Raw genomic sequence first — 13,186 nt, 5'->3', positions numbered from 1 at the left:
ATTAGTTCATGCAATTACACAGCACACGAGACATTCATGCTTTGAAATGCAATCAAGCATTTTAGTTTTATGGCGCACGTCGTCTCACTCTACTCCCTACTCCAGCGAAAGGCTATTCCCTCAACCCTCTTTACGTGAAACATGTAAGCATCGCATGCATGTGACTAATAGGACCGATCCCTCATCAATCTAAACACTATACCCCATAATGACAAAGCAAAAACAGGTTTTTACATAAGTATTCAGACCATTGACTCAGTACTTTGTTGAAGCACTTTTGGCAGCGATTACAGCCTCAAGTTTTCTTGCATTATGACACTACAAGCTTGGCACACCTGTATTTGGGGAGTTTCCCCAATTCTTCTCTACAGACCCTCTCAAGTTCAGTCAGGTTGGATGAGGAGTGTCGATGCACAGCTATTTTCAGGTCTCTCCAGAGATGCTCGATCGGGTCCAAGTCCGGGCTCTGGCTAGGCCACTCAAGGACATTCAGAGACTTGTGCTGAAGCCACTCCTGCCTTGCCGTGGCTATGTGCTTAGGGTCATTGTCCTGTTAGAAGGTGAACCTTTGCCCCAGTCTGAGGTCCTGAGCGCTCTGGAGCAAGTTTTCATCAAGGACCTCTGTACTTTGCTCTGTTTATCTTTCCCTCGATCCTGACTAGACTCCCAGTCCCTGCCACTGAAAAACAACCCCACAGCATGATGCTGCCACCACCATGCTTCACCGTAGGGATGGTGCCCGGCTTCCTCCAGACGTAACGCTTGGCATTCAGGCCAAAGAGTTAATTGTTGGTTTCATCAGACCAGAGAATCGTGTTTCTCATTGTCTGACAGTCTTTTAGGTGCCTTTTGGCAAACTCCAAGCGGGCTGTCATGTGCCTTTTACTAAGGAGTGGCTTCTGTCTGGCCACTCCACTTTCAAGACCTGGTTGGTGGAGTACTGCAGAGATGGTTGTCCATCTGGAAGGTTCTCCCATCTACACAGAGGAACTCTGGAGCTCTGTCATAGTGACCATCGGGTTCTTGGTCACCTCCCTGACCAAGACCATTCTCCCCCAACTGCTCAGTTTGGCCGGGTGGCCAGCCAGCTCTAGGAAGAGTCTTGGTGGTTCCAAACTTCTTCTATTTAAGAATGGTGGAGGCCACTGTGTTCTTGGGTCCTTCGATGCTGAAGAAATGTTTTGGTGTCCCTTCTCCAGATCTGTGCCTCAACACAATCCTGTCTTGGAGCTCTATGGATAATTCCTTTGACCTCTTGGCTTGTTTTTTTTTCTCTGACATGCACTGTCAACTGTGGGACCTTATATAGACAGGTGTGTGCCTTTCCAAATCATGTCCAATCAATTGAATTTACCACAGGTGGATGCCAATCAAGTTGTAGAAACATCAAGGATGATAAATGGAAACAGGATGCCTCTGAGTTCAATTTTGAGTCTCATAGCAAAGGGTTTGAATACATATGTTTTTGTAATGTTTAATACATTTGCTAACATTTCTTAAACCTGTTTTCGCTTTGTCATTATGGGGTATTGTGTGTAGATTGAGGAAAAGTAATAATTTAATACATTTTAGAATAAGGTTGTAACATAACAACATTTGGAAAAAGGGAAGGGGTCTGAATACTTTCCAAATGCAATATGCAATGTAAACATATTTTTAATCCGTCTGTCTGCATATTTCAAGACATGGCATATGGGGTTGTAGTGAGATACCCAATGGGCTGGACGATTCTCTTCTCATCACTGATCTTTAAAAAGGTTATTTTAAAACTTGGAAATCAATTAATCTGCCATCATTAAATCAATGGAAAAATCAAATGATTTCTTATTGAAATAGCAAGGGCAACAAAGAAAATCAAATTGGTACAATTTAAGGCCATGTGGCAAACAATAACATAAGCAATAGGGATGGAAATGTGAGCATGAGGGTCTGGGCAGAGGTGATGTAGTTGTAAATTGTTGTTCGTATGTTTTTTGGTGTCGGTGATTATTGTTTGTTTTTTAAACAATAAAAATAATAGTGACTTCATTATCAAGTCGACATTGATATGTAAAAAGGTCACATGACTCACAGTTTGAAAGGCAGGAAGGGGGGAGAGAAGGAGCAGAAGGAGACCTGGGACACTGCTCTACCCTCATTCACAAGCTCTCCACTCCACACTGTGTATTTACTCCTGCCTGTAGACACAGACAAGGGCATGACAGTCAAAAACATCCATCAGTAGATAACATGAACACAATGAGAGTACTTACCTGGTACGTTGCTCTGAATGACAGCATCTGCTCAATGATTAAAATGTAAATTACACATGGTAATAATATCATAATCCTACTTCCACATAACAAATTATGACATTACCTTTACTTCCTACAGATGTTTGGCTGTTTGACCTGTTAGAGAACATAAACAAAATCATTTTGTGGATTGGTTGACATTTCTACATCAACGCTCATACATAATTGACATAGACCTGTACCTTAGGGGAGCCATGGGCTTGGCTTGTAATGGAGCATCTTTGCCTTTGAACTGGAAAGAGACCACTGCATAGGGGCACACATGCCTCGGCTGAGCCTTCAGCTCATCAAAGTCATACTCATAGAAGTATTGCTGTGTGTGTGTGGGGGGGGGGGCAGAATGAGACGTACAGTAAATACAAGAAACCTCTACGCCACACGTGCATTTTAGTTTGACTTTCCCTCTTAATATTTACAAATATTGCCGGTATTTTAATCGATTATAATCCAAATGAGAGACCTATCCTCTACATGCAATGTAGTTAGTACCAGTACCTGAGTGAGCTCATAGGCTCTATAGGAGGTGAGAGATGTGACTATGCTGGCATTCTTCGATACATGGCTGTCAAACCCGAGTGTGGGATCCAAAAGGTTCTTAGACATGTTATCATAGATGCTCTTTACTTTACCCTGTTGGAGAGAGAGATTTGCTTGTTTACTTTCATTCATATTCGGACCACTTTTTAAAAAACAAAAAACAACAAGGTTTTCTTACCTTGATAACCTTGAATATGATGATCTCTCCCATGACTCCAGGGTTAAAAGGATTGATCTGCAGTAAGTCTGAGTATTTAGACAAATAAACACCTGGAAGATACAACGGAAACATTTCAGTCTTATTCCTCCTCATAACCATTTTTTACTTGGGCTGGGAATTGCCAGGGACCTTTCAATACGATATCACAACACTTAGGTATAATCCTCACTTCAGCTTCAACTTAGATCTCCCTATATACACATACAAACAATAACTACACCAAAGATAAACGAGCATCTGCCAACACTTCAAGACTCAGGTTTAAATAGCCCACTATGGCTGGGATGATGACCTTACCCTTAGCTGGATTTCCCAGAGGGGTGATCCAGCTGTGCCCCACAAGAAGTCCATTCTCACAGATCCATGGTAGCTATAACCAGGCGTGTAACAGTATTATTACACGTAATATGTACATTCAATACACATATAAACGTGGCGATACTATAGGTCCTTCACCTTGATGGAGTCAGCAGTCAGGAAACAGTGGGTCTCCTCCAGCTCCTTCTCTGTCCTCCCATCCAGCTTCAGCTCCCTCCTTTTCTCTACAAACTGTCAATCAAACAACGATCAAAAAAATGAACCATCAGCGCTGCTGCGGATGAGTGGCATTTTTGTGTCACGAAAATGTCACCCTAAAGCATTGCTTACATTCTTCTCCAGCAGTTCGCTGTGGACGATTTGTAGCTTGGTGTACGCGAACGTCCCGTTGGAGCTGGCTTCTATGTAGCTGGAAGACAGAATAGTCAAGATGTCCTCAAACTCCCTGGACTCTGAGGACACATACTGGAACAACGCTACAGGGACAGAGACGAGAGACAGTCAGGTCGGTCAGTTCAGTTCTTTCCCAAATCCCAATCTAAACATGTTTTGTCTTCGGAGACAAAATAATGCACAGTCTATTCTATGCTCAGTCAGAATATTGACCCACACACAAAAACAAACTTGGTAAGCCATCACGCAACACAAAGAACACCCCCTCTGTGTTAGTAAATCAGTGTTTTTTCAACCATTTCTCTCTCTCCCAGAAATGCAACTACAGATGCTAGGCTTATAAAAAGCTACATTGGCCAAAATAACAGGAAAATATGACTGGGTGCCATTTCTGACGAGACATTGTGAAGTCTACTTTTACAGAAGTGAGAAAAAGCACACTCTCAAAAGTGACTCAAATAAACAGGAAGCCTGTCTCAATGTGGTAACATCTTCCACTGTGCACCACAATGTATGATGTGCTGGGATGCAGGCCTTACACAAATTAAACCACATTATGAAATGTAGTATCATCTGTGTTGGTTGACATGCATAACACTTCCTCTACAATATTCATAGATCCACCAAGAACATTTTTGGCAGTGCACACTTTTACGACATTGGGGCTCAAGACATGTACACATCTGCATACATTGCGTCCTGTAGAACTGTCATGTTTGTCATTTATTGTCATGTCTTGTCCCTGTGCTCCCCATGCTATTCGTTTCCCTCTGCTGGTCTTGTTTGGTTCTATCCTTCTCTCTCCCCCTCCCTCTCTCACTCTCTCGCTCTCTCTTCTCTCTGTCGTTCCGTTCCTGCTCCCAGCTGTTCCTATTCCCCTAATCATCATTTAGTCTTCCCACACCTGTTCCCGATCCTTTCCCCTGATTAGACTCCCTATTTATTCCTTTGTGATCCGTTCCTGTTCCGTCGGTTCCTCGTATTGTATTCACCATGTTGTGATTGCGTTTCGCCCTGTCCTGTCGTGTTTTTGCCGTGATTGTGTATCACCCTGTCCTGTCGTGTTTTGTGCCTTCATCAGACGCTGCGTGTGAGCAGGTGTCTCAGTCGACTACGGCCTGCGCCTACCCGAAAACCTGCAGTCTGTGGCCGCTTCTCCAGTTGTTTTCCCCTCTACAATTCTAGAGGATGTCAGTTATTCCGTTTTGAACATTATTAAACTCTGTTTCTGTTAAGTCGCTTTTGGGTCCTCTTTTACCTGCATGACAGAAGGAACCGACCAAGGAATGGACCCAGCGACTTCAGACGCTCGTTACACTGCCGTCGAGTTCCAATATCGGCAGACACGAGCAGGAATTGTCTGCTGCTCGCCATGCCGTGGAGAACCTGGCCGCTCAGGTTTCCGACCTCTCTGGACAGTTCCAGAGTCTATCGTGCCACCTGTTACTCCCTGGCCTGCCGAGCCTCCAGAACCCAGGGTTAATAACCCACCTTGCTACTCCGGGCAGCCCACTGAGTGCCGCTCCTTTCTCACGCAGTGTGAGATTGTGTTCTCTCTCCAACCCCACACATACTCTAGAGAGAGAGCTCGGGTTGCTTACGTCATTTCACTCCTTACTGGCCGGGCTCGAGAATGGGGCACAGCTATCTGGGAGGCAAGGGCTGATTGCTCTAACAGATTCCAGAACTTTAAAGAGGAGATGATTCGGGTTTTTGACCGTTCAGTTTTTGGTGAGGAGGCTTCTAGGGCCCTGGCTTCCTTATGCCAAGGTGAACGGTCCATAACGGATTATTCCATTGAGTTTCGCACTCTTGCTGCCTCTAGTGAGTGGAACGAGCCGGCGCTGCTCGCTCGTTTTCTGGAGGGACTCCACGCAGCGGTTAAGGATGAGATTCTCTCCCGGGAGGTTCCTTCAGATGTGGACTCTTTGATTGCTCTCGCCATCCGCATAGAACGACGGGTAGATCTTCGTCACCGGGCTCGTGGAAGAGAGCTCGCATCAACGGTGTTTCCCTGCTCCGCATCGCAACCATCTCCCTCCTCTGGCTTTGAGACTGAGCCCATGCAGCTGGGAGGATTCGCATCTCGAATAAGGAGAGGGAACAGAGGATCACCAACCGCCTGTGCCTCTCTATTGCGGAGTTGCTGGACATTTTGTTATTTCATGTCCAGTAAGAGGCCAGAGCCCATCAGTAAGCGGAGGGCTACTGGTGAGCGCTACTACTCAGGTCCCTTCATCTAGATCTTGTACTACTATGTCGGTCCATCTACGCTGGACCGGTTCGGGTGCTACATGCAGTGCTTTGATTGACTCTGGGGCTGAGGGTTGTTTCATGGACGAAGCATGGGCTCGGAAACATAACATTCCTTTCAGACCGTTAGACAGGCCTACGCCCATGTTTGCCTTAGATGGTAGTCATCTTCCCAGTATCAAATTTGAGACACTACCTTTAACTCTCACAGTATCTGGTAACCACAGTGAGACTATGTCTTTTTGATTTTCCGTTCACCGTTTACACCTGTTGTTTTGGGTCACCCCTGGCTTGTATGTCATAATCCTTCTATTAATTGGTCTAGTAATTCTATCCTATCCTGGAACGTTTCTTGTCATGTGAAGTGTTTAATGTCTGCCATCCCTCCCATTTCTTCTGTCCCTACTTCTCAGGAGGAACCTGGCGATTTGACAGGAGTGCCGGAGGAATATCATGATCTGCGCACGGTCTTCAGTCGGTCCCGAGCCAACTCCCTTCCTCCTCACCGGTCGTATGATTGTAGTATTGATCTCCTTCCGGGGACCACTCCTCCTCGAGGTAGACTATACTCTCTGTCGGCTCCCGAACGTAAGGCCCTCGAGGATTATTTGTCTGTGTCTCTTGACGCCGGTACCATAGTGCCTTCTTCCTCTCCGGCCGGGGCGGGGTTCTTTTTTGTTAAGAAGAAGGACGGTACTCTGCGCCCCTGCGTGGATTATCGAGGGCTGAATGACATAACGGTTAAGAATCGTTATCCGCTTCCCCTTATGTCATCAGCCTTCGAGATTCTGCAGGGAGCCAGGTGCTTTACTAAGTTGGACCTTCGTAACGCTTACCATCTCGTGCGCATCAGAGAGGGGGACGAGTGGAAAACGGCTTTATACTCCGTTAGGGCATTTTGAGTACCGGGTTCTGCCGTTCGGTCTCGCCAATGCGCCAGCTGTTTTTCAGGCATTAGTTAATGATGTTCTGAGAGACATGCTGAACATTTTTGTTTTTGTCTATCTTGACGATATCCTGATTTTTTCTCCGTCACTCGAGATTCATGTTCAGCACGTTCGACGTGTTCTACAGCGCCTTTTAGAGAATTGTCTCTACGTAAAGGCTGAGAAGTGCTCTTTTCATGTCTCCTCCGTTACTTTTCTCGGTTCCGTTATTTCCGCTGAAGGCATTCAGATGGATTCCGCTAAGGTCCAAGCTGTCAGTGATTGGCCCGTTCCAAGGTCACGTGTCGAGTTGCAGCGCTTTTTAGGTTTCGCTAATTTCTATCGGCGTTTCATTCTAATTTCGGTCAAGTTGCTGCCCCTCTCACAGCTCTTACTTCTGTCAAGACGTGTTTTAAGTGGTCCGGTTCCGCCCAGGGAGCTTTTGATCTTCAAAAGAACGTTTTACGTCCGCTCCTATCCTCGTTACTCCTGACGTCACTAGACAATTCATTGTCGAGGTTGACGCTTCAGAGGTTTCTATCCCAGCGCTTCCAGTCTGACGATAAGGTTCATCCTTGCGCTTATTTTTCTCATCGCCTGTCGCCATCTGAGCGCAACTATGATGTGGGTAACCGTGAACTGCTCGCCATCCGCTTAGCCCTAGGCGAATGGCGACAGTGGTTGGAGGGGGCGACCGTTCCTTTTGTCGTTTGGACAGACCATAAGAACCTTGAGTACATCCGTTCTGCCAAACGACTTAATGCCCGTCAAGCTCGTTGGGCGTTGTTTTTCGCTCGTTTCGAGTTTGTGATTTCTTACCGTCCGGGTAGCAAGAACACCAAGCCTGATGCCTTATCCCGTCTGTTTAGTTCTTCTGTGGCTTCTACTGATCCCGAGGGATTCTTCCTTATGGGCGTGTTGTCGGGTTAACAGTCTGGGAATTGAAAGACAGGTTAAGCAAGCACTCACGCACACTGCGTCGCCGCGCGCTTGTCCTAGTAACCTCCTTTTCGTTCCTGTTTCCACTCGTCTGGCTGTTCTTCAGTGGGCTCACTCTGCCAAGTTAGCGGGTCATCCCGGTGTTCGAGGCACTCTTGCGTCTATTCGCCAGCGCTTTTGGTGGCCGACTCAGGAGCGTGACACGCGCCGTTTCGTGGCTGCCTGTTCGGACTGCGCGCAGACTAAGTCGGGTAACTCCCCTCCTGCCGGTCGTCTCAGACCGCTCCCCATTCCTTCTCGACCATGGTCTCACATTGCCTTAGACTTCATTACCGGTCTGCCTTTGTCTGCGGGGAAGACTGTGATTCTGACGGTTGTCGATAGGTTCTCTAAGGCGGCACATTTCATTCCCCTCGCTAAACTTCCTTCCGCTAAGGAGACGGCACAAATCATTATTGAGAATGTATTCAGAATTCATGGCCTCCCGTTAGACGCCGTTTCAGACAGAGGTCCGCAATTCACGTCACAGTTTTGGAGGGAGTTCTGTCGTTTGATTGGTGCGTCCGTCAGTCTCTCTTCCGGGTTTCATCCCCAGTCTAACGGTCAAGCAGAGAGGGCCAATCAGACGATTGGTCGCATACTACGCAGCCTTTCTTTCAGAAACCCTGCGTCTTGGGCAGAACAGCTCCCCTGGGCAGAATACGCTCACAATTCGCTTCCTTCGTCTGCTACCGGGTTATCTCCGTTTCAGAGTAGTCTGGGTTACCAGCCTCCTCTGTTCTCATCCCAGCTTGCCGAGTCCAGCGTTCCCTCCGCTCAAGCGTTTGTCCAACGTTGTGAGCGCACCTGGAGGAGGGTGAGGTCTGCACTTTGCCGTTACAGGGCACAGACGGTGAGAGCCGCCAATAAACGCAGGATTAAGAGTCCAAGGTATTGTTGCGGCCAGAGAGTGTGGCTTTCCACTCGCAACCTTCCTCTTACGACAGCTTCTCGTAAGTTGACTCCGCGGTTCATTGGTCCGTTCCGTGTCTCCCAGGTCGTCAATCCTGTCGCTGTGCGACTGCTTCTTCCGCGACATCTTCGTCGCGTCCATCCTGTCTTCCATGTCTCCTGTGTTAAGCCCTTTCTTCGCACCCCCGTTCGTCTTCCCTCCCCCCTCCCGTCCTTGTCGAGAGCGCACCTATTTACAAGGTACATAAAATTATGGACATGCGTTCTCGGGGACGGGGTCACCAATACCTAGTGGATTGGGAGGGTTACGGTCCTGAGGAGAGGAGTTGGGTTCCGTCTCGGGACGTGCTGGACCGTTCGCTCATCGATGATTTCCTCCGTTGCCGCCAGGATTCCTCCTCGAGTGCGCCAGGAGGCGCTCGGTGAGTGGGGGGTACTGTCATGTTTGTCATTTATTGTCATGTCTTGTCCCTGTGCTCCCCATGCTATTCGTTTCCCTCTGCTGGTCTTGTTTGGTTCTATCCTTCTCTCTCCCCCTCCCTCTCTCACTCTCTCGCTCTCTCTTCTCTCTGTCGTTCCGTTCCTGCTCCCAGCTGTTCCTATTCCCCTAATCATCATTTAGTCTTCCCACACCTGTTCCCGATCCTTTCCCCTGATTAGACTCCCTATTTATTCCTTTGTGATCCGTTCCTGTTCCGTCGGTTCCTCGTATTGTATTCACCATGTTGTGATTGCGTTTCGCCCTGTCCTGTCGTGTTTTTTTGCCGTGATTGTGTATCACCCTGTCCTGTCGTGTTTTGTGCCTTCATCAGACGCTGCGTGTGAGCAGGTGTCTCAGTCGACTACGGCCTGCGCCTACCCGAAGCGACCTGCAGTCTGTGGCCGCTTCTCCAGTTGTTTTCCCCTCTACAATTCTAGAGGATGTCAGTTATTCCGTTTTGAACATTATTAAACTCTGTTTCTGTTAAGTCGCTTTTGGGTCCTCTTTTACCTGCATGACAAGAACAGAGTTTGTGGGGAAGGATATGCAACAGCAATCACGGAGAGTGGTATAGCTCCCTGATTTGTCTATCGTTCTGGTGGTTGGCGATGGAAAAATAATAATAATAATAATAAATACCACAATATATAATATACAACATATGAAAAACTGCTAACAGGAAGTTAATCCAGAGATTCTTACCTTTGTTTCGATTCGGCAGTCTCGTCCAAATCATTATGGCATTTATAGTTCTTTATGATATACCTTCGCTTTACATTAGCATTTCATATTATTATTATTATTATTTTTATATATATATATTTTTTTAGGGGGGGGGTAAATACAGCCAAATATATTGATTAGAATCACCTTGTCCTAGAGAGATTAACACTTGAGATTAACACTGCAGAAACAGTGTGCAAGATGTAGGCTAGCCGACAGTAGTGTGCTGTCTACCAGCATATCACATTTTACACAATACATCTGTCTATCTACTTACACTTCTAAAGTTTATTGTACACAATGCTCACCACCACTCTACATTCCAATGGCTATCTAGCTACCTACCTGGCCAAGTAAACCATGTTTCCCTTCCAGGTGTCATGTTTTGTCATATATTGTCATGTCTTGTCTTTGTGCTTTCCCTTCTGTTCGTTTCCCCCTGCTGGTCTTATTAGGTTCGTTCCCTTTTTCTATCCCTCTCTCTCCCCCTCCCTCTCTCTCTTCTCTCTATCGTTCCGTTCCTGCTCCCAGCTGTTCCTCATTCTCCTAACTCACTCATTTACTCTTTTCACACCTGTCCCCTATTTTGCCCTCTGATTAGAGTCCCTATTTCTCCCCTTGTTTTCCGCTTCTGTCCTTGTCGGATCCTTGTATGATGTTCGCTGTGCTGTGTCCTTGTCTCGCCCTGTCGTGTTTTGTCTCCTTCAGATGCTGCGTGTGAGCAGGTGTCTTAGTCTGCTACGGTCGGTGCCTTCCCGAAGCAACCTGCAGTCAATGGTCGAGTCTCCAGTCTGTCCTCGTTACTACGAGTGGATTTTTTTTTTTCCTGTTTTGTTTTCTTCTTGATTTTTCCAGGATTATTACTTTTGTCATATACTGGAATAAAGACTCTGTTTTCGCTAAGTCGCTTTTGGATCCTCATTCACCAGCATAACAGAAGGATCCGACCAAGAATGGACCCAGCGACTATGGATTCTCTCTACTCTACTCTCGAGTTCCAGGGAGCGATGCTCGGCAGACACGAGCAGGAATTGTCTGCTGCTCGGCATGCCGTTGAGACCCTGGCCGCTCAGGTCTCCGACCTCTCAGGACAGTATCAGAGTCTTCGTCTCGTGCCACCAGCTACTTCCGGGTCTTCCGAGTCTCCGGAACCTAGGGTTAATAACCCACCATGTTACTCTGGGCAGCCCACTGAGTGCCGCTCCTTTCTCACCCAGTGTGATATTGTGTTCTCTCTCCAGCCCAACACATACTCAAGAGAGAGAGCTCGGATTGCCTACGTCATATCACTCCTTACTGGTCGGGCTCGGCAGTGGGGCACAGCTATCTGGGAGGCAGGCGCTGAGTGTACTAACGATTATCTGAACTTTAAAGAGGAGATGATAAGGGTTTTTGATCATTCTGTTTTTGGGAAAGAAGCTTCCTGGTCCCTGTCTTCCCTATGTCAAGGTAATCGATCCATAACGGATTACTCTATAGAGTTTCGCACTCTTGCTGCCTCCAGTAACTGGAACGAGCAGGCGTTGCTCGCTCGTTTTCTGGAGGGACTCCACGCTAAGGTTAAGGATGAGATTCTCTCTCGGGAGGTTCCATCCAGCGTGGATTCTTTGATTGAACTCGCTATTCGCATTGAACGACGGGTAGATCTTCGTCACCGAGCTCATAGAAGAGAGCTCGCGTTAACTGTGTCCCCCCTCTCTCCGACACTACCATCTTTCCCCACTGACTCAGGTGTTGAGCCCATGCAGCTGGGGGGTATTCGCATTTCGACTAAGGAGAGGGAAAGGAGAATCACCAACCGCCTCTGTCTCTATTGCGGTTCCGCTGGTCATTTTGTCATTTCATGTCCAGTTAAAGGCCAGAGCTCATCAGTAAGCGGAGGGCGACTGATAAGCGCTACTAGACTGTCCTCTCCGTCAAGTACCTGTACTACCTTGCCGGTCCATCTACGCTGGACCGGATCGGCAGCTTCCTGCAGTGCATTAATAGACTCTGGGGCGGAGGGCTGTTTTATGGACGAAGCCTGGGCTCGGGAACATGACATTCCTCTCAGACAGTTAGGGGAGCCCACGGTCATGTTCGCCTTCGATGGTAGTCCTCTCCCCAGTATATTATGTGAAACACTACCTTTAACCCTCACAGTATCTGGTAACCATAGTGAGACCATTTCTTTTTTGATTTTTTGTTCACCTTTTACACCTGTTGTTTTGGGTCATCCCTGGCTAGTGTGTCATAATCCTTCTTTTGATTGGTCTAGTAATTCTATCCTTTCCTGGAACGTTTCTTGTCATGTGAAGTGTTTAATGTCTGCTATTCCTCCTGTTTCTTCTGCTCCCTCTTCACAGGAGGAACCTGGTGATTTGACAGGAGTGCCAGAGGAATATCATGATCTGCGCACGGTCTTCAGTCGGTTCAGAACCAACTCCCTTCCTCCTCACCGGTCGTATGATTGTTGTTCTGATCTCCTCAAGAAGCGTTTTGCATCCGCTCCTATCCTTGTTGCACCTGACGTCACTAAACAGTTCATTGTCGAGGTTGACGCGTCGGGGGTGGGCGTGGGAGCCATTCTGTCCCAGCGCTCCGATACTGACGATGGGGTCCACCCTTGCGCGTATTTTTCTCATCGCCTGTCGCCGTCGGAACGTAACTATGATGTGGCTAACCGCGAACTGCTCGCCATCCGTTTAGCCCTAGGCGAATGGCGACAGTGGTTGGAGGGGGCGACCGTTCCTTTTGTCGTTTGGACTGACCAAAAGAACCTTGAGTACATCCGTTCTGCCAAACGACTGAATGCTCGTCATGCTCGTTGGGCGTTGTTTTTCGCTCGTTTCGAGTTCGTTATTTCTTATTGCCCGGGTACTAAGAACACCAAGCCTCATGCTTTATCCCGTCTCTTTAGTTCTTCTGTGGCTTCTACCGATCCCGAGGGGATTCTTCCTGTTGGGCGTGTTGTCGGGTTGACTGTCTGGGGAATTGAGAGACAGGTTAAGCAAGCACTCACTCACACTCCGTCGCCGCGCGCTTGTCCTAGTAACCTTCTTTTCGTTCCTGTCTCTACTCGTCTGGCTGTTCTTCAGTGGGCGCACTCTGCCAAGTTAGCTGGCCACCCCGGCGTTCGGGGTACGCTTGCTTCTATTCGCCAGTGGTTTTG

General features: G+C 47.5%; 1 protein-coding gene across 3 annotated transcripts in view; it reads right to left on the bottom strand.

Moving 5' to 3' along the window:
• The window catches only part of LOC124031625 (protein TASOR-like), a 34,951-nt gene that overhangs the window by 19,542 nt on the left and 2,223 nt on the right, over positions 1-13,186 (bottom strand). For all 3 annotated transcript variants that reach the window (XM_046343100.1, XM_046343099.1, XM_046343101.1), the window contains exons 2-9: positions 3,700-3,845; positions 3,508-3,600; positions 3,349-3,421; positions 3,010-3,101; positions 2,790-2,924; positions 2,477-2,607; positions 2,359-2,390; positions 2,072-2,177 (exon numbers count right to left, since the gene is read on the bottom strand). In XM_046343100.1, coding sequence (XP_046199056.1) covers positions 2,072-2,177; positions 2,359-2,390; positions 2,477-2,607; positions 2,790-2,924; positions 3,010-3,101; positions 3,349-3,421; positions 3,508-3,600; positions 3,700-3,845 — 808 coding nt within the window. The remainder of the gene's footprint in view (positions 1-2,071; positions 2,178-2,358; positions 2,391-2,476; positions 2,608-2,789; positions 2,925-3,009; positions 3,102-3,348; positions 3,422-3,507; positions 3,601-3,699; positions 3,846-13,186) is intronic.

Source organism: Oncorhynchus gorbuscha, linkage group LG03, assembly GCF_021184085.1.
Source record: "Oncorhynchus gorbuscha isolate QuinsamMale2020 ecotype Even-year linkage group LG03, OgorEven_v1.0, whole genome shotgun sequence".
NCBI lineage: Eukaryota > Metazoa > Chordata > Actinopteri > Salmoniformes > Salmonidae > Oncorhynchus > Oncorhynchus gorbuscha.
This window is presented reverse-complemented; position numbering and strand designations above follow the sequence as displayed.